Source organism: Oncorhynchus mykiss, chromosome 23, assembly GCF_013265735.2.
Source record: "Oncorhynchus mykiss isolate Arlee chromosome 23, USDA_OmykA_1.1, whole genome shotgun sequence".
Taxonomy (NCBI): Eukaryota; Metazoa; Chordata; class Actinopteri; order Salmoniformes; family Salmonidae; genus Oncorhynchus; species Oncorhynchus mykiss.
Window position 1 is genome coordinate 14,564,992 of NC_048587.1, and position 22,514 is coordinate 14,587,505.

At 42.0% G+C, this 22,514-nt stretch overlaps 1 protein-coding gene across 2 annotated transcripts in view; it reads right to left on the bottom strand.

The window, feature by feature from the left end:
- Positions 1-22,514, bottom strand: part of LOC110502313 (adhesion G protein-coupled receptor A3) — a 260,754-nt gene that overhangs the window by 67,990 nt on the left and 170,250 nt on the right. For both annotated transcript variants that reach the window (XM_036959858.1, XM_036959857.1), the window contains exons 13-14: positions 14,347-14,554; positions 13,641-13,849 (exon numbers count right to left, since the gene is read on the bottom strand). In XM_036959858.1, coding sequence (XP_036815753.1) covers positions 13,641-13,849; positions 14,347-14,554 — 417 coding nt within the window. The remainder of the gene's footprint in view (positions 1-13,640; positions 13,850-14,346; positions 14,555-22,514) is intronic.

The following is a 22,514-nucleotide window of genomic DNA, read 5'->3' on the forward strand; positions in this document are numbered from 1 at the left end:
TGCTCTGATAAGCTCGGAGACGGAATAAGACAGGAACACGCTCCTCTTCACTCACTACCACTTAATGTTGACAGAGGCATGCACATAAGCACACTGTTGTTTAAGAGTGTAATGAAATCAAGTTTAATCAAATACAACCCCATCATATTAAGGTCCATTATGAGATAATGAATCTCATTTGGACAACAGCGGAACGTCCCTCCAGACAAACATTGTTATTTAAGGGTTGTGTGTATAATTTGTGCTTTATTTATCTACTTACACATCAGAGGATACGGTTAACATCACGTCCCCAGAGTCTCTTCCTCTGCCTTAGATTAAAATGGGGTAACATTTGCTGTTTATCTGAATTATATCACTAGTTACTGCAGTGTCTTTTCTTAATAGACTTCAAGCTACAAGCTATACTAAATGCTCTGTGGAGTGACCTTGATCCCGTGCGTGTGTGTTTGCCTGCATATGTGTGGCACAGCCCATTCACTGTTCAGCATTACATAAATGTTACTGAACCTTGATGACAACTAAAGGATTATGAAGGAATGGAACTAGATGTATAAATTAACAAATGAAACAACCTGAACAAAGCCTGAAGGAGGTAATAACTTTCAAATGACTAGATACTGGATGAAATGAGACGCCTTCATGTATCATGCTTATTCCACTCATCTGAATGTGTCAATAGAAATACATACATGGAATGGGGAAACAGGGAGGTGGTGGCTATGGGCTACTTACTGACTTCCAACCTTAACTGAGCTAGGGCTCTCAACCTACATGAAACACACATTAATTTGTCAAATATCCTGCCAGGCTATTATGACATCTAAAGGTCTACTTGAACAATGCAGTGCTTTTCTAAGAGCATAAACACACAAGCAGGCATTAATGTATGTGTGCATATACACGCATATGCACGCTCAGCACCATACCAGTGTCACCATACCAGTACATTTGATAACGGTGCATTTCTATGTTCGGCAGTGAAAAATAAACTAAGAAAAGGTCCTAAGAAAATCGCTCCCTATGATGTCATTGGGGGTTATTATATCAAAATTCAAATAAGTGATTTTCAGCCGGGAGGGCATTAGTAGACACGTATGTTGCTGGAAATAATGAATATGATGCTAAAAAGTGGTGAAGTCTCCGTTTAACAACTCGTACTGCTAGTGCAATCACAAAGCTCACCAGAGACTTCCTCACATCTGTTCCTGTCCAACATTTGTTTTCGCTGTCTCCTGAACCAATAGAGCCCTCCAATGGCATCAGAGTGCCGCCACCCATAAAAAGCAGTGTAATGTCAGAGCCCTGATTACTATTACGATTAACATAAAAACCACATTGTTTCCAAAGCACTTCAGAATAAATTTGGCTGGTGCAGATGAAGGACTTGCCAAAGACAACCCTCTGCAATGCTGTTTAACAATACCACAGACTAGATACTGCTGAATCGCCATCAAGGCCAGACCATAACTGGGCCTACGATGATGCGTGGCAGCAATACACTACTTGATAGGTCTGGGAGAGGAGGGAAAGAGAAAGAGCTTTTCCTTTGCTTGAATGTGTCCTATTGCATTTCCATACGTGCAGTATGTCTGTGTGTATTTACAGTGTGCGTGTTTACAGTGTGTGTGAGTGAGGTATAACTATCTCTGAGAAACCCATGTCTGCCTCAAGTTCTGACCCCTTATGTTTTCCCATTTCCCACCCCTCCCTCCTTTATTCTGCAAACTTCTCTTCCATTTTTTGATTATGTATTGCATGACAACGCCATCCAATCCCATTTCACACACTGAAAGCTCTGCTATCTGCAGCCATTTAGGCCTAAGTGACCACTCCATCTCATCCTGCAGCCATTTACATGTTTGGGTCTCATTATGACATTTGTAAGGCAGGCAGGCTGCCACACAGTGTCTGAATGAGCGAGGGGGAATTTCACTGATTAGTTTTCACCTTTGATATGGGAGCGTATTGCTGACCCAGTAGAATGGGATTCGGGCTGGAGGGAGAATTGAGTGAGTTTTAAAGTGCAAAGCCTTACCTCCGGAGAAATACAAAATGTGCAACATGACTCCGTCCTCTGCCCACAAAAATGTCCCCCTCTCGCAGACAGCAGGACACAAGAACAAGCACGCGTCGATGAAATGGCAAGAGAGTTGTTCAAATCGAAGAAAAATGATCTCAGCATTTTACCAAAATATTGGTGTTTTCATTATGAGACACTTTTATTCCAAGCACAGCCATGCCATTTTCATTCATGTAAACTATTACTGTCAGGTCAATGAACATCAAAAGGTATTGCCATAATTATTACCATATGAAGTCAATACATATACATATGCAAGTCAATACATATTACGATAGTAAGTCTGTCTGGCTGCTTTACACATATCCTGTGTGTGACTAGAGAAGAGGTACCCACGTGGAATAAAATTGCTATGCCTTGCCTCGGCAACCCTTCTCATTAAAAAAAGAAAACATTTACCAGTGTCATACATTATCTGAGGACAAATGCCATTAGTTCACATCCAATCATTGTTTGAACAGCTTTAATTATATAAAAAGAGCCAGGGTAAATGAGAGCTCCAGAACAAGTCTAACTATTGACGATTCTGAAGTACGATGAGACTTTCAACCTAATGTCAGATCCACTGTAACTAGGAACACACACGGTCAGAAACACATGCAGACACACACATTAACCCCTTACACTCATGGAAATTGGCATACCGGTATATGGACAGGGACAAATTGAAATGTTTCTAACAGAAAAACTATACACTGAAAGTACAAAACATTAAGAACACCTTCCTAATATTGAGTTGCACTTCCCCCTCCCACTTTTGCCCCCAGAACAGCCTCAAATCATTGGGGTATGGACTTTAAAAGGTGTCGAAAGCATTCCACAGTGATGCTGGCCCTCCCACAGTTGTGTCAAGCTGGCTAGACCTCTCCAAACTGCACAGGTCTAAACTAATTTCATTGCACTTTTATGACTCAAGGAAATTAGCCGTTGCCACAGATTGGCACTTGATCCAGAAAGATAAACTCAGCTCTTGCTCTGTTCAATCGTTGGGAATCTTTTGAGTTCAATATCATTACATTTGCCATTTTCTATGTCAGTTTTTTAGAGACAGACATGTATGAAATAATGAATAAATTATACAATCATAATATCAATTTGACTTTGTTTTTACCAATCTAACTACAAAACAACATAATGGTAATAATTTATTTGAAAGGTAAATCTCTATTGATAAACTGGGTAAATCAAGATGTAGCCATGGTCTATTCACAATATAGATGCATGCATATTATTCAATAGGAGTGTGATTTTATGGGGCTACAGGTGACAAACAATCCCTTCCATTTAGGACAAATTTTATTGGCAACTGATAGGAGACATTCTTTTATTGCACTGATCAACAACATATGTATAGAAGAAGCAATCAATTATTTTATAAAAGTGTGCGCTGTCTCTTTAAGAAAGTAATCATTTGCGAGGCAGACGGTGGCTGTGGAATCTGACTTTGTGGCTATGTAATCGAGTGGAAACCAGACGGGAGGCAAGGGAAATAAAAGGGAATTAGTTTTTGGTGGCGAGAGAGACAAAGTGGATTCATATTTTTTTTGGGGTGACAATCAACTTTGAAATCAGCATATTTTGTGTTATGGTTTGCATATTATCACAAACAAATTACTAGGGAAATGAATTCTGCAGTAAGCTAGCCTACATTTAAAGCTGGAATCTACCAGTATCGTTTTGCATTGTAAAAGTGTTCTAGCCGTTACGGACATTGTTTTGTGAACATTAATGAACAGTTTCAACATTTCTACATGCTGTGTTGCATTATTCAAGTGTGTTAACTTCTGTGAAGAATGAGTGGGAACAATGCAGCCCAGACAGCTCTAGCAGTGAATGAGTAGGTGGAGCATGCACGTGCTAATAAGGGCCTGCGCTGATAGATAGACTTGATCCTCTCAATCACACGAGACACATTTGACAGAAGTACTGAAAGTAACAAAAATATACTAGCGAACCATTTATTTTGTATCGGAAAAGTACAGACGTTTCTGTGTACCGTGCTGCACTAGTCAAAATCCATACAGCGCTGTGAACCAGAGAACCTGAGCTCTGACGTCATGTATAGCGCATTACTGTACAGCTACTGGGTTCCAAGGCACTTATCAATGACAAAATCTTACATTTTCAAACCATATACGAGATGACAGGGGCTGTGAGTGGAAAGGACCTATCGCCACCATGAAAAATGAAATATTAGAATTCTCGCTGATAGATAAGACATTCAAAGGGTGCTTAATGGACCTAGCCACAGATATACCCCTCCCCCTTATCTTTCCCCCTTCAAATTACACAAGTCTCATTTCCTACTGTCCTTATCGGCATTAAGAAGAGTGAACGGGGTGATATCACATCAATACACATGCTCTAATTACAAGGCAGCATCCAGCTGCCCACGCCTCCTTACAACATTGTCCAAGCGCTGGCCCAACATTGTCCAAGCGTTCCCAAGGGAGAAGAAGCACAGAGCACAGTCGTGGCCTTGCCTGCTGCACAGAAGGCATTCACAATCAAATGGAGGAGGTTAGAAGGTCAAAGAGGACAGGTCACGCTGATGTGGTTGTGGAGATGTTTAGTTCCACTGCTCTGTAAATGTTGATTCCTGGTTCAATCTGATTCATGTGCACTGGAGTGGGGGTTGTGCTGTAGAATTCTTAGATGTTCGCAACTCCATATCAATTACAGGAGCTCAAATCCCCCACTCAGTACAGTAGCCATCATGTCCGTTCAGCCCCAGCCCTGCTGTGATACTGTCTGTGGTGATATTCCCTACTCGGTGCTCAGGCCTGGCAGCAGCTACAACCAGCACGCATCAGAAGGGGGGCATTCTGGTAAACTGTCTTGGCTGATGAGACAGGCAGACCTGCAGCCAGCCACCGAGCACTGAGCTGGATCACACTGTACATGGCCCTAATCAATGAAAAATAAGCTCTAAATGTGTTTGTCTAGACCAGCCAGTGTAACGGATGTGAAACGGCTAGCTTAGTTAGCGTGGGCGCTAAATAGCGTTTCAATCAGTGACGTCACTTGCTCTGAGACCTTGAAGTAGTAGTTCCCCTTGCTCTGCAAGGGCCGCGGCTTTTGTGGAGCGATGGGTAACGATGCTTCGAGGGTGACTGTTGATGTGTGCAGAAGGTCCCTAGTTCGCGCCCGGGTATGGGCGAGGGGACGGTCTAAAATTATACTGTTACACCAGCATGTGCAAATAATGTGCTGGCCGTTTCGGTTAAAGCGATACACAGTAACGAGAAGTGCAATGTCCAAGACCTCCTCCAATCTGCTGCCCTCATTTATACCGGTGCAGTTCCTGGAGTGGAAGAGAGGTCAAGTGGCCATTGCAAGGAGGGCTGCTGATGGGTAGAGTAACCTGTAGATACGCAGGTTACAGTTCACTTTCATCATCATGATGACGTGTGTGTGTGTTGTTCCATATGCGAAAGATTTGCTAAATGCTTCCTCTATTTTTGTAGCACTGTTAAAGTTATGCCAAACATATCACATCAGAATAAAAATGTAATTCAACACCATTATCTTTTATAAACAGCGTTCATCAGCATGGACAGTTTTCCAATTGAAGTGAACGCAAAGGTGCTGTCCATGAAAGCCTGTCACTGCTAATAGTTACCAATTAATCAGTTACTTTCTATAAACATCATCAAAACTGTGAAACTATTGAATAGCCCATAAACTTTCTTTGGAGCGTTCCGACTATGAACACAGACATATTAACTCGAAACCTCCTTCTTGCTAGAAGCAGCACCGTTACAATCCTTCATATACTGTACTTGACTGAGGACGGGGAGCAACAGTCATTTGAATAACAATAGGTTAAAGTAATGCCATTTGTTACCAAAAAGAAGGAGAGGATAAAATATGGGAGGGAGGCCAATTCCATCCAATATGTTGTGTCAGGGAAAAAGAATCCCCAACACAGACTATTGGCTGACTACAGCAAAGCCCCGGCAAAACTGTTGATGGTTCAAATTAATGGCAGGCCGTGCAGAACTCATTATTCAGGGTGAAAACAATCTGCAAAACATGCCAAATTGTTAGCAAGCTGTAATTTGTTATGGATGGCGACTATTAAAACAGTACCCATATCAGAAAAGAGACCTCGTCGTTTAATCAGGATCCCTATGTGGCCAGGAGTTTTTCCTGACCTTGTGACCTGACCAGGATAAACTCTGTGCCCTAAATGTTCTTGTTCAGGTGGTATGGTCAGGAATAACTCCTGGCCCTGGTGTTTGGTTTATTCGGCTCCCCATTAGCTTTTGCCGAAGCAGCGGCTAATTCTTCCTGGGGTCCACACAAAAAAAAACACTGCTAGACAAGGACTGTCACACAAAATACAACAATATACAAACAATACAACAACAACAAAAAGATTGTGTGTGTGTTAGAGTGTGTCTGTGCGTGCGTTTGTGTGTCCCCCCTCACGGTCCCCGACATCTTTTTTAAAAGCTGTTTGCTTGAGTAATTGGAGATGGAAGGGAGTTCCATGAGATCATGGCTCTGTATAATACTGTGCATTGCCGCAAATTCGTTTTGGAATTGGGGACTGTGAACAGACCCCTGGTCGCATGTCTTGTGGGGTATATATGGGTGTCTGAGCTGAATGTTATACAGACAATCTAGAATTTTCATTACAGTAATACTTATCATAAAAACTAGAAGAGAAGCAGTTAATCTCTCGTCAATACTCAACCAGGAAAGACTGGTGTGCATGTTGTTGATGTTAGTTCTGTATGTGCAGTTAAGGGTAAGGCGTGCTTCTCTGTTTTGTCAGATGCAGCTTTGCTAGGTCTTTCTTTGCTGCACGTGACCATATTCCAGGACAGTAATTAAAATGGGACAAGACCAGAGCCTCAACTAGTACAGTTGATATTTGTGCCATAAACACAGATCTTTTTATAACAGACATACCCCTTCCCATCAACACTACAACTTTGTCAATATGACCTGACCATGATAATTGACCATCCAATGTTATACCTAGGAGTTTAGCTTCCTCAACTCGATCAATGGTCACACCCCTTATACACAACTCCAGCTAAGGGTCTTGCTTTTAGTTTTAGATGTATTTAAGACCAGTTTATTATTAATCATCCATTCAGGTACTGACTCAGTGAGGTCACTGGCTTTGGGTGATGACATGAAGAGTGTGGAATCTCAGTGTACATAGTCATTCTAGCTTTGTGTAAGGCCAGTGGCAAATCATTTGTAAAAATAGAGAAGAGTAACGGCCCAAGGCCAAACACTTATTTCAACCCACAACTTAACACTTCAGTGGTACTGTCATACAACCACAGACAACACACACGGCCTGATTATTCATCCACCCCAACCACTTCGCATGAAGAAACCTACTTCCTATTATACCAACAGAATGGCATCTGAATATGTGGAATATAATCAAATTAACCAGTGTATTCATTTGATTTTCATAATTGTCTAAATGTTATAACATTGTTCAACTGAGTGAGAAACTAAGTCACCTTCTAATCAAAAGGATCATTTATCCCCAGGTGTCCTCAAGCAGCTTCAAAACTCTTTGGAAATCTCCTCTCAGACAGTACAAAAGGAGAATTGATTCTATGTTGCGGCACAGGAGACTGAATGAGTCTCTCAGTCAGAAACCAGAAGGCGTAGTGATGCTGATCTCCTACGCATACATGGGAATGGATTTGTGCTCCTCTCCATATGCATCCATCTTTAAAAAAAGAGTGGGCGAGCCAAGGGTCAGAGTTAAGCATGGGTAAGTGGCTCACAAATCGTTAGCGGTGCCCTAACCCTCATCGTTATCGCACAGTCTGACACCAACACAAACACGGTGGGGTTGTGTTTGTGTGGGGGGGATTGTGTGTGTGGGTTGATTTGTGTGTGTTTGTGTGCGCGCACATGCGTGTTGGGGTTGGGAGAGTCAAAACAGCATGCATAATTCCACCACAATGATGCCAACAGATAAGAAGGATGAGACAAAGAGAGCACATGTACACGGTCTCTCCTGCTTGCCATTGGTATACTCTCAATACAGATTACTATCCTCAAAAAAAGTTTTCCTTTATCCACAGTATGCATAGTAAAGGTCGACCGATTATGATTTTTCAACGCCGATACTGTTTATTGGAGGACCAAAAAAAGCCGATTCAGATTAATCGGCCAATTTTTTACATTTATTTGTGATAATGACAATTACAACAATACTGAATGAACACTTATTTTAACTTAATATAATACACCCCCAAACATTTTTTTTGCCTCAAATAAATAATGAAACATGTTCAATTTGGTTTAAATAATGCAAAAACAAAGTGTTGGAGAAGAAAGTAAAATTGCAATATGTGTCATGTAAGAAAGCTAACGTTTAAGTTCCTGCTCAGAACATGAGAACATATGAAAGCTGGTGGTTCCTTTTAACATGAGCCTTCAATATTCCCAGGTAATAAGTTTTAGGTTGTAGTTATAGGAATTATAGGACTATTTCTCTCTTTACCATTTGTATTTCATTAACCTTTGACTACAGGATGTTCTTATAGGCACTTTAGTATTGCCAGTGTAACAGTATAGCTTCCGTCCCTCTCCTCGCTCCTACCTGGGCTCGAACCAGGAACACAAAGACAACAGCCACCCTCGAAGCAGCATTACCCATCGCTCCACAAAAGCCCCGGCCCCTGCAGAGCAAGGGGAACAACCACTCCAAGTCTCAGAGCGAGTGACGTTTGAAACGCTATTAGCGCGCACCCCGCTAACTAGCTAGCCATTTCACATCGGTTACACGAGCCTAATCTCGGGAGTTGATAGGCTTGAAGTCATAAACAGCTGCTGGCAAATGCACGAAAGTGCTGTTTGAATGAATGCTTACGAGCCTGCTGCTGCCTACCATCGCTCAGTCAGACTGCTCTATCAAATCATAGACTTAGTTATAACATGATAACACACAGAAATACGAGCCTTAGGTCATTAATATGGTCGAATCCAGAAACTATCATCTCGAAAACAAGACGTTTATTTTTTCAGTGAAATACGGAACCGTTCCGTATTTTATCTAACGGTTTGCATTCTTAAGTCTAAATATTGCTGTTACATTGCACAACCTTCAATGTTATGTCATAATTACGTAAATTTCTGGCAAATTAGGCTGCCCAAACTGTTGCATATACACTGACTCTGCGTGCAATGAACGCAAGAGAAGTGACACAATTTCACCTGGTTAATATTGCCTGCTGACCTGGATTTATTTTAGCTAAATATGCAGGTTTAAAAATATATACTTCTGTGTATTGATTTTAAGAAAGGCATTGATGATCATGGTTAGGTACACATTGGAGCAACGATACGCACCGCATCGATTATACGATTATATGCAACGCAGGACACGCTAGATAAACTAGTAATATCATCAACCATGTGTAGTTAACTAGTGATTATGATTGATTGATTGATTGTTTTTTATAAGATAAGTTTAATGCTAGCTAGCAACTTACCTTGGCTTACTGCATTCGCGTAACAGGCAGTCTCCTCGTGGAGTGCAATGAGAGGCAGGTGGTTAGAGCGTTGGACTAGTTAACTGTAAGGTTGCAAGAGTGAATCCCCCGAGCTGACAAGGTAAAAATCTGTTGTTCTGCCCCTGAACGAGGCAGTTAACCCACCGTTCCTAGGCCGTCATTGAAAATAAGAATGTGTTCTTAACTGACTTGCCTAGTTAAATAAAGGTGTAAATAAAAATAAAAAATCGGCCAAATCAGTGTCCAAAAATACCGATTTCCGATTGTTATGAAAACTTGAAATCGGCCCTAATTAATCGGACATTCCGATTAATCGGTCGACCTCTAATGCATATTTTATTAATTTCCATATTTTTGTTATTAGATGGGTTTTGTGCACTATGTGGTACAAAGGTGTATTATAGGACTTAAAATCCCACGGTTCTAGGCATTGGGCAGAATCTAGATTGTCATACCTTCATATCGACCTTGTGCCAACGCAAGATATTCGGTAATACCGGCACTGAACAAAAGGGGCACTATTTTCAAACTCCACTGAGCTAACTAGCATTAGCGCAATGACTGGAAGTCTATGGGAATCTATTAGCATGCTATGCATGTCCACTCAGCATCGCACAGTCAGTCTCCCCTACAGGCTATAGAAATGCATCTCTCAATAGATCCTCTTCTATTGGCTTATGACTTTGGAGCCTTTGTCATGGTTGGATACTGACAAAGCCAGCTTTTCCCTGCATTCTGCTCTCTGTAAAGGTCTGTCCTTGCATATTAAACAGGTGGGAGCACTAGAGCAATAACATGGAGAGGACTTTGCCTCCCAGACTATACCTTATGTTTAGCCCCATCTAAAAATGCCATCATGGTTGACAGTGATAGACACACACACACAGGTTAAAAGGGAAAAAAATACTGTCACTGATGAAGATGAACGATCAGACTGCAATGCCGTAAATGAATGAGTCAGCCTTGCCCTCCCTACAGATACAGGCCTAGTGGGCTATAGTACACACACAAAGAAGGCAAGGGAAGGACTCGAGCTGGAGCTGTCCATGGTGCTGAAACCCGAGAGCATGCATACATGCCACAGCATGTATCTTCAATCTGAGTAACTCAAATGCAAACATATTTCATAATATAATTTGGCATTCCCAAAGGATACTGTGTGCAGGGGAGACTGGATTTGTCCATGGTTCTGAAACCTGGAGAGTGAACCTACAGCATATCTTTCAGTTACTAACACAAACAAACATATTGCACAATATATTATGTAGAGAAGTAGATTTAGCAAGGCAAGGGGATAACTGGAACTGTCCGTGGTGCTGAAAAATGTATCCTAACTTCAATTTAATTTAGGTACAAAAACAATCATATTTTAAATAGAATTTGGTGCTCATAAGGAGGCTGGGGGTGGTGGAACTATCAGTTGTGCTGAACCTGGGAGCTCAGCATGATATGTGTCTCCTATCTCTCAGATTTACTAAAATCGAAACATATCGGTGTCTTCAATAACATGAGATTCAGCAGGAAGCTTCAGAAGGAACTGTCCATGGTTCTGAAATCTGAAAGCTATCATGCTATGAGTCTCCTATCCCTCCGATTTGTCAACATATGACTCAACAGTCAACACAGCAAGGGAGCTCACCATCTCTTCTTTGAGCCCAATACCAATTACTATCTTATAATATAATTTGGTATTCACATACTATAAGGAAACTAGTGCTATTAGTAATCTACCTGCTGTCTATTCCATGAACCAAAAGTTCCAAAATATCTAATGTTATTCATATCTATATTTATATTTGTATCTAGGGGCTAATCCAAACAGAAACAAGAGCTCCTTCAATGAAATTCTCCTTCTTCCTTTCATTTAGCATTCTGGTCACAGGTCTACGAGAGAGACACTCTAGCATTAAATTCTCCTAAGCCAAGTCAAAAGAATCTCATTAAATTGCTTTCAATATAACAAACCATAACTGGATACCAATCCCCAGGGGAAATTGTATTGGACTGTCACACTTTTAGTGGACTAATCATCTCCACACAAGCCCCAAAGTGCTGAATGAGAACTGCCTACATTATTAGAGCCGGAGATTGCTAGTGTGCCTTTCAGACGAGATGGTGGTTCTCGCTTTGCCATCTCTCAAAACTGTCTTTGATTGTTTGCCCCTGTGTCATTCTGTTCAAAGTTGTAGATTTATGCTCTAATGGTTTCTTGTCTTGTACCTGGCAGAGATTTGACTGTGGCTCATTTGAGGGCAGACGGTGCCATGTTGCCTCTACTTTATTGCAGTCCAGGCAGTGGTTCACCTCAGAGGTGAATACTGTATCATCTGATTACACTGTGCTGCAGAACTGCCCGTTTAGGATATCTGAGATGACCATACCACAGCTACATACACTATGACCATTTCTGAAATAAATGCTTGTTTTTTTCTAATTGTAACATTACATCTATTCAGCATTACTTGTATATTCAATGACCACACTAAAAGTTTAGGTAGAGTTTACAACTTGTTGAGATCACTAGATATAGCATTAACACAGTTGTTGTCATTCTGTACATCAAGGCAGCTGTGTTACAGTTTTTTGGGGTGATCCAAACTTGCTTCAATGACCATGCTGGAGTCACTAATATCAGTTTATAACACATTATAAGATAACATGTGGTGATAGACAACACATGACCAGAACAGTTCCAGCTTACCATGAGGAGATCACGCAACAAGTTCAGTAATACAGAGTCAGACAGGAGGGAGAAATCATACGCAACAGAGACAGTGCAGAAAAAAATGGTGATGTCACGATCCCGTAAATAAGGGTCCTTTTCTCGGGCACTGCAGATACTACTGCGGGTGTGGTGACTGCATTAGTAAAGTGCGCGCGGTCTCCACGCAAACACAGGAATAATATAATCTGCTTTCATTGGAGAGACCAGACGGCAACAGCTACCCGCCCACCACAACTAGCACTTCCAATTGACGTGCCCAGAAGTTCAAATCATGAATCTGTTGTCAGGTCTATTCACTAAATTGACTTGCGATCTCACCTTGCTTGTGCGCTGACTGCCACCATCCCAATAACGGCTTGCCATCAAGCGAAGTGAAAAGCGTCTCCCCTAGCCCAGGTTGTATATTAAATACATAGTTTACATTGCCACAGCCCCACGCAATGACAATCTGACATCTGCGCTCAATCTGACAACAGTTTGATATTCCATGCACACCATCCCTTGCTCTCATTATGCCTCTTTTTTCTCCCCTGTCTGTAACCGGCATATTTCTACCAACTGGAATAAGAACTCAATTAAAATGTTCCGATAAAAGCAACTCGGGAAGACACCAACATTCCACAAAACACCACTTTCATGCCCTACAAGGACTAACCTCCCAATCTAGCGAATCCCACTCTTCGGTAAACATCCGGAGGATTTCTGTCCTTCCAAACGCGGACTAGGCAAAGAGGCACTACGGAATGACTGAGCGATGCGATGCCATTGCGCTGTCGGTATTATCCTCATGAAATCAATTTTAATAGGGGACGTCGACAGGAGAAGGTATTCGTAAATGCACACCTCGACGACACCACGGCCAACTTGAGCGAGATAGATTTAATGATAGCTTGCTTTACAATCGAACATTTCGGTGGAAGAAGGTTGCAACCAATTATTACACCACTTGCGCTTGACTTGAAGGCGAATACTGACAAGGCGCTCGTTCTATTGAGCATCGTTTCGATTTGAGCTGCCGTACTCCCTTTAGCAGAGGTGGCAGACAAGAAAACCAACTTCGTATTTCCAAAATGTAGAAAAAACGAGTAATACAATCCTCAGCCATGGTTCCATTGCGCATCCCCACATTACATTTTCCTCTGTGGGAATAGGCTACAACAATAAAGCAAGATTTTCAAAGGTCCCTTATATCACGAAGTGGTTGGCAAGGCACGTGACTACTCCTTTGTGCAAAATGATGTATTGGATTCATTATAAGCAACAAGCCGCGAGATAACCAGGGAAAGGGTGTCCTGTGAGATGATTGGAATAAGGTCACTTCTGTACTCACCATTAGCACCGCAAAGTTATTGTGATGAGTGCAATGAATGGTGGTCGTGTTGCCCGTGGAGCCTGTTATGTGGCACCCCTCTGCCCGCCAGCCACCGTGCCCATCTAGCAGGTCAAAATCCCAATAGGCTGCAGTTGGGTCTACACCCAGCGCGAAGTGCCTGAGAGCAATGGTAACCGAGTGCACGGCGCTCCCGATGCTGCACCCATCTGCAAGAAAGAAACACATTAAATTAGGGAAACCAAGTGGAAAGTCTAAGTGCAACATCCAAGAAACACACACACACACACACACACACACTTTACTGTCCGACAACCATACATTATTATTAATTCTGCCTATTTTCACAATGTATCTTTCATTGACATGTTTGTGTTTAAGATTTAAAAGCTATTAAACATCTGCCACAGATATCATCATCAAGAGGATGGTAACGACAAAAATATTATACAATGAAAAGAAATAGCACGCATATAAAGATTTGTCAAATGTGTTGTGGATTAGACTGTGTTGAGGATAAAAAAAATATTTAGACATAGTTGTGTTTTTAACAAAAATATGTAATATGGATCAAATCTCTACAGGCTGCGCACTTTTTCATTTTTGCATGCATGTGCGTGTACCAGTGTTTGTCGATAGCCGATCACAGTTTTAGACAACGTTGACATCAGAGCCATGATGATGAAATGCATGCATTTCCTCTTACCTAATTTGGTGAAAGCAACTGGTGTCGAAACGCTCCTACGTTTTCCATCATCTGCAAGGTTTGACGAATTCCCTGTGCAAGGAAAGAGTTTCCCATTTCGAAAGACAATAAACTGCAGCTTGCAAGTCGAGTTATCAACAGATTGCAACGCAGAGGGGTTAGGCGTACCAGCCAGCGGTAAATGGATTGCGGCGACTGCCACGGAATTCTGCGGGTGGAATAAAAAAGGACAAAATACAAATTGAATAATGCCATTCGCTAGAGAGAGGCTGAAAATTATCACTCCAGTAGCTTGTAAGATTGACACATTGCCTCTCTCTCCAAGATTGGTAGCGACCAAAGAGCACAAGTAACCATGGGAATGGGTTTCACTCGGTAGGCTACGTCGTCTGATGAGCTCTCGTGCGCCTATTTGGTAAGGTTTCCTGCCGCAGAGGTGGAAATGGTTCTTAACATCTCAGCTCGAGGGCACATCAACACTGCAGCGTTGATTTAAAGAGACAACCGGCCTCACTTTATCTTCCCCTCACAGCCTATAAACGCCATGGAACCCCCTGAAAATGACATTTTGTGAGCTCTAGGAAGGATAGACAGTTTCTAAAAAGTATAGTGGCATTACATTGTACGTGGGTGTGGTTCCAGAATGGTTTGAGTGCACTTAGGTGGACCAGAACCAGAGCAAGCACTCCTCATATCTGAGTTCAAGTCTAGTCAAATAAAAAGGTCCCAAAGTGCTAGTCATCAGCTTAGGGGCATGGGAGAACGTAGCCTACACATAAGTGAATGTGCTCTGATTAAGATTTTCCTGATAAATGTTTAATAAAATATTATACATTATCATAACAACATAATTGCATATTTTTGCACTGGAAATGTGTTTCCACTCCAGTACGACAAGATCTACCCAGTGATGTGTTTTTATCCATCCATTTATTTGGACACCCTACTCATTCGTCATTGAGAGCATTCAGGGAGAATAACCAACAGAAAACACTGTTGGGTGAAACCATGATTCTACAACATAATTCAAAGCATTGAAACTTCCATAGGTGCATGAGGTCTGTTATGGATGTACGTGACGTCAAAGGAGCCCGGCATCAGCTAGTCCCAAGAGAAAGAGGAAGAGTTGGTGAGGCGAGGGAAGGACAAACTGTCCGTGATGCTGAAACATGGAGAGAGAACAATTCCCATCCAATTCCCATTGTTATTGCCATTTGCCTCCCAGATTCACAGATAATATCCATTACTTAAAGTATCTACATAGGTCTATCATCCAATTCTCCTGCAATGAATGGCTCTCCTCAGGCAACATGGCCTTACAAGATTCAAAGTTCTTCAGCTCTCTGACCATTACATTACCCTGGAGCAGGCCAATCCTGTAAAGTGACATGAGCCAACAGAATACTTAAGCACCATCTCTTCTCTTTACAACCAACGTGTGCAAGGAGCCCGCGCTAATTTACGACCCGGGTTTGTTAGCTATTTGTTTCTGCATTGACTCGCACTTGAAAGGTTATTGATTTTCATCCTGCAGAGAGAGATGAATCTTTGCCTTGAAATTTACCTTACATGGTTTTCCTCCAGAAAAGCTTAAGCAAGCAGTATATTTCTCAAAAGCACTGGGATACAGGCATCCCAGACCGTGTCAAAGTGGATTTGATCGGTGACATCATCAGGGACAGGTGAAGGATACAGTGGAATCCTTGAAGGAGTGGCTCAAGGATTTGGGCTCCTATTCACAAAGTGTCTCAGAGTAGGAGTGATGATCTGGGATCAGGACCTCCCTGTTCATATATAATCTTCTCCATTATGATCTAAAATACTAACCTGATCCTAGATCAGCAGTCATACACCAATACGTTTTGTGATGGGCCCAGATCTCAAACAGTGAGGAACACCAGGTGACCTCACCTCACAACACAGATCCTTTTAAATGCCACAACACTGCATGAACATCTTATCTCACAAGCCCATCCTCTCTCGGCAGCTTTTCATCCTCTTTATCAGCCTTTTCGAAGGGATTTATAGCCCAGAGGGTGAGCTGTCTGTGGCATGCACAACGCCTTGCTTTAACAAACGCTCTAAGTCGGTCTGGAATGGCCTAAGAAGGTAGTAAGGCTACATTTGCATGAGGAACTCGCTGGGGACTTCACACTTCAAAGTTGATTTAACTAGGAGCAGCGCCACCGTGTGATCTTGCCTGGGCCCTTCCCCTTTCTGATCCTCAAAAGGTTCTACAGCTGCACCATCGAGAGCATCCTAACTGGTTGCATCACTGCCTGGTACGGCAACTGCTCGGCCTCCGACCGCAAGGCAGTACAGAGGGTAGTAAATACGTCCCAGTACATCACTGGGACCAAGCTTCCTGCCATCCAGGACCTCTATACCAGGTGGTGTCAGAGAAAGGCCCTAAAAATTGTCAAAGACTCAAGCCACCCTAGTCATAGACTGTTCTCTCTGTCTAGGTCCAAAGGCTTATTAACAGCTTCTACCCCCAAGCCATAAGAGTCATGAACAGCTAATCAAAGGTCTACCCAGACCCCTCTTTTACACTGCTGTTACTCTCTGTTTATTATCTATGCATAGTCACTTAAACTCTACCTACATGTACATATTACCTCAATTACATCGACTAACCAGTTCCCTTGCACATAGACTCTGTACCGGTACCCCCTTCCTTGCTATTGTAATTTTACTGCTGCTGTTTAATTATTTGTTACTTTTTATTTTCTATTTTAACTTCTTAATTTAAACACATTTTTTTATTGAAAACTTCTTAAAGCATTGTTGGTTAAGGGCTTGTAAGTAAGCATTTCACTGTAAGGTCTACACCGGTTGTATTCGGGGCATGTGACAAATAAAATGTGATTTTGATTTGATCATTACATACTTATTTTCCACCATCATTTGCAAATAAATTCATAAAAAATCCTACAATGTGATTTTCTGGATTTTTTTTCTCATTTTGTCTGTCATAGTTGAAGTGTACCTATGATGAAAATTACAGGCCTCTCTCATCTTTTTAAGTGGGAGAACTTGCACAATTGGTGGCTGACTAAATACTGTTTTGCCCCACTGTATATAGCACTCTGTTGTTATTTCCCCATCAGGCGTTATTCACACAGTGAATCAGAAGCTCAGTGTGCCTACGCTTAACACTGGCCCAGCCCTCAGGTCCACAAAGTAATATGTGCCATTTCTGATAGCCAGCAGACGGAAGACGTTTACACCGAGAGGCCCAACAAACAATAGGAGAGAGTCAGCTGTCCGTATGAACTCTACGGCCGTGTAACCATATAACTCAAATTAATGTCAGCTAAAGTGACAAAAAAAAATCTCAAGAGTGTCAAATCCCAGTGCAGTTCAGCAACTTGATCAGGTGTCTCTGTGCATAAGCCCGGGTTCCTACCGCCACCATGAGACTGCTGAATACGGGAGCAGAGATTTATATTGCATAGGCAGTTGGTATTCCTCAGTGACAAGCTTTGGAGGAGATGTCCTCACCTCATTCGCTATTAAAGAATGAGTGACCAGGAAACAGATACTCTAACCTAGCAGTGACTCATCCTCGTTTTAGTCTGAGCCAAATGTGAGTCAGAGAAAATGCATCATTGACTCTGTTTGTTTATCTATATGTTTGTGTGTGTGTTTCTGAAAGACTAATGTCATGCACAATGTTTACTGATAAGTACAATAATTACATTTTCTTACATGCAGCATAATGAGAACATGGGTATTCCTTCTTAGAAGTGCTTTCTAGCTATTTTTTAGGCTGTAGCCTAAATTTCAAATGATGACATCAAAATGTAATAATTCTCTCAAGATGATTGCCATGTCTGAAGCTTAAATGGCCCACCTCTCTTTAGTTGTGTTCAGTGTTGTGTTAGCATTACTCACATAGTGAGAGAAATTAAAACAGGCTACATGGTTTCCATGCCAACTAGCTGCTTCACCCAGACAAGGTTTGGATTGAGAGCAGATTGGAGCGAGGCAGGAAATACAACTGGCTCTGTGGAGACAGAACACTGTTTCGTCTTGGAGACAGATTCCTCTTCTTACATGGTCTTACGCAATTTTGAACTGTCTTCCAAAATGTTTCTCTCACTTTTGAGAGAAATACACTATAAAATGACCTTAGCACATATTTAAATATGAGGTAAACATCATATTGTTTGATTAATCCAAAGGCAAACTGTTTTAAATTAATAACAGTTTAAGTAAATAGGAATACACTGTGCATGGATTGGGATAATCATTCCTAGTCAATAAACAAACTGTTAGAAATTAAGCCTTCTGTACTGTAGGTACATTGAATATTCTGTGCGTGGATTGAGATAATTCTTCATTGTAAATAAAACAGCTGGGGTGACGACGGGGCTGTTTGCCCTGAGAGAATTTCTCTCATAGACTGTAGTATAGTACTGAGATGGATCTTAGCAGAACAGAGACAGGTGCTTCTCTAATGGCATAAGGGAGAAGAGTCTATCAGTACTGTAAATGTTGTGATGCATTAAAACACTCCGTACTAATTTCACAACAAAGGGAGTGAAAGGCGTGCCTGAGAGCATGACAAAGGCTGTCATCTAAGAGAGAAATAACAGACTCAGTTGTTCATTCAGTTATTCATTTCATTCACTAAACCACTCAGTACATGATGCATTTACTGATAACAGAGCTGATTGACTTAAGTGGCAAACTACCTTATTAAACTGAATGATTTGCAATCAATTTTTTTCTGAATCAATCTATGTACAGTTGAAGTCAGAAGTTTACATACACTTAAGTTGGAGTCATTAGAACTCATTTTTCAACCACTCCACACATTTCTTGGTTAGGACATCTACTTTGTGCATGACATAAGTACCTTTTCCAACAATTCTTTACAGACAGATTATTTCACTTAAAATTCACTGTATCACAATTCCAGTGCGTCAGAAGTTTACATACACTAAGTTGACTGTGCCTTTAAAGAGCTTGGAAAATCCCTGAAAATGTCATGGCTTTACAAGCTTCTGATAGGCTAATTGACATAATGTGAGTCAATTGGAGGTGTACCTGTGGATGTATTTCAAGGCCTACCTTCAAACTCAGTGCCTCTTTGCTTGACATCAAGAGAAAATCAAAAGAAATCAGCCAAGACCTCAGAAAAAAAATTGTAGACTTCCACAAGTCTGGTTCGTCCTTGTCAGCTGTCATACCGCTCAGGAAGGAGACACGTTCTGTCTCCTAGAGGTGAACGTACTTTGGTGCGAAAAGTGCAAATCAATCGCAAAACAACAGCAAAGGACCTTGTGAAGATACTGAAGGAAACAGGTACAAAAGTATCTATATCCACAGTAAAACGAGTCCTATATCGACATAACCTGAAAGGCCGCTCAGCAAGGAAGAAGCCACTGCGCCAAAACTGCCATATAAAAGCCAGACTACAGTTTGCAACTGCACATGGGGGCAAAGATCGTACTTTTTGGAGAAATGTCCTCTGGTCTGATGAAACAAAAATAGAACTGTGTGGCCATTATGACCATTGTTATGTTTGGAGGAAAAAGGGGGAGGCTTGCAAGCTGAAGAACACCATCCCAACCGTGAAGTACGGGGGTGGCAGCATCATGTTGTGGGGGTGCATTGCTGCAGGAGGGACTGGTGCACATAACAAAATAGATGGCTTCATGAGGGAGGAAAATTATGTGGATATATTGAAGCAACATCTCAAGACATAAGTCAGGAAGTTAAAGATTGGTCGCAAATGGGTCTTCCAATGACCCCAAGCATACTTCCAAAGTTGTGGCAAAATGGCTTAAGGACAACAAAGTCAAGGTATTGGAGTGGCCATCACAAAGCCTTGACCTCAATCCTATAGAAACTTTGTGGGCAGAACGGAAAAAGTGTGTGCGAGTAAGGAGGCCTACAAACCTGACTCAGTTACACCAGCTCAGGAGGAATGGGCCAAAATTCACCCAACTTATTGTGGGAAGCTTGTGGAAGGCTGCACAAAATTTTTGACCCAAGTTAAATCATTTAAAGGCAATGCTACCAAATACTAATTGAGCACTTGCCATACCAGCGGTGATGGAGCCAGTCAAGATGCTCTCAATGGCGCAGCTGTAGAACTTTTTGAGGATCGGAGGGCGCATGCCAAATCTTTTCAGCCTCTTGAGGGGGAAGATGCACTGTTGTGTTTCTTCATGACCGTTGGTGTGTTTGGACCATGTTAGATCCATAGTGATGTGGACACAGAGGAACTTGAAGTTCTCGACCCACTACAGCCCGTCAATGTGAATGGGGGTGTACTTGGACCTTCGTTTCCTGTAGTCTACAATCAGCTTTTTTGTCTTGCTGACGTTGAGGGAGAGGTTGTTGTCCTTGCACCACACTGCCATGTCTCTGACCACCTCCCTATAGGTTGTCTCATTGTCGTCGGTCATCAGGCTTACCACCATTGTGTCATCTGCAAACTTAATGATGGTGATGGAGTTGTGCGTGGCCACTCAGTAGTGGGTCAACAGGAAGTACAGGATGGAACTAAGCATACATCCCTGAGGGGCTCCTGTGTTGAAGGTCAGCATGCAGAGGTGTTGTTGCCTAACCTCGCCACCTGGGGGCGTCCTGTCAGGAAATCCAGGATCCAGTTGCAGAGGGAGGTGTTCAGTCCCAGGTCCTTAGCTTAGTGGACACTATGGTGTTTAACACTGAGCTGTAGTCAATGAACAGCATTCTCACGTAGGTGTTCCTTTTGTCCATGTGGGAAAGGGCAGTGTGGAATGCAATAGAGATTGAGTCATATGTGGATCCTCTGGGGCAGTATGCAAATTGCATTGGGTCTAGGGTGTCTAGGATGATGGTGTTGATGTGAACAGCCTTTCAAAGCATTTCATGGCTACAGATGTGAGTGCTGCGGGGCAATAGTCATTTAGACAGGTTACCTTGGCATTCTTGGGCACATGTATTATGGTGGTCTGCTTGAAATATGTAGGTATTACAGACTGGGTCAGCGAGAGGTTGAAAATGTCAGTGAAGACACTTGCCAGCTGGTCAGCGCATGCTTCGAGTATGTGTCCTGGTAATCCATCTGATCCTGTGGCATTGTAATTGTTAACCTGTTTTAAGGCCTTACTCACATCGGCTATGGAGAGTGTGATCACACAGTCGTCCGGAACAGCTGGTGCTCACACAAATGATTCAGTGTCGCTTGCCTCGAAGGGAGCATAGAAGGCATTTAGCTTGTTTGGTAGTCTCGAGACACTGGGCAGCTCGCGGCTGGGTTTCCCTTTGTAATCTGTGATAGTTTGACAAGCGTCAATGCCAGTGTAGTAGGATTCGATCTTAGTCCCGTACTGACAATTTGCCTATTTGATGGTTCGTTGGAAGGCGTAGCAGGATTTCTTATAAGCGTCCGCGTTAGTGTCCCACTCTTTGAAAACGGCATCACTAGCCTTTAGCTCAGTGCGGATGTTGCCCATAATCCATGGCTTCTGGTTGGGATATGTATGTACAGTCACTGTGGTGACATCGATGCACTTATTAATGAAGCCGGTGACTGATGTGGTAAAGGGGGAGTGCTGCCACTAGACTTGTCTTGAAAGGTGAAATAAAGCCTTGGATTAGGCTGACATAGGGGTGTGTCTCTATTTGGCCCAATCCAGAGAAAAACAAACCATAAAATGGACCCTCTTTTTTCCATTCAGTCCTTTCAGTACGATCTCTGTACTACATTACTCTACGATTGGTTTTAACCTTCAGAAATTTAGTCTGGAGGCTGTGGGGCAAAAAGAAAACAAGATAGTACAATAAAGCAGATATGCTACTGGTCCCTGATTCAGTTATGGGTCCTAATTTTTCTGCCAGCGAAATAAGAAACGGTATTGTTTCAGACATAAAGAGGGTCTCTGTTGCCAGAAATAATAGAACAGGGGGATTTCCAAATGTGTCACTACTACCAACTTTAGTAGCATCTGTCAGAGTTAATACTACATTTGAATCTTCGCAGACAGTAGGGCTGAGAATTGCCAGGGACCTCACGATACGATATTATAATGATACTTCCCGATACGATATGTATTGTGAATCTATATGCATCACGATTCTATATGTATTGCAAATATACAGTATATTGTGATTTGATGTTCCAAACATATTTCTCACCATATGTCTTGTCTGCTGCAGAGGCACAA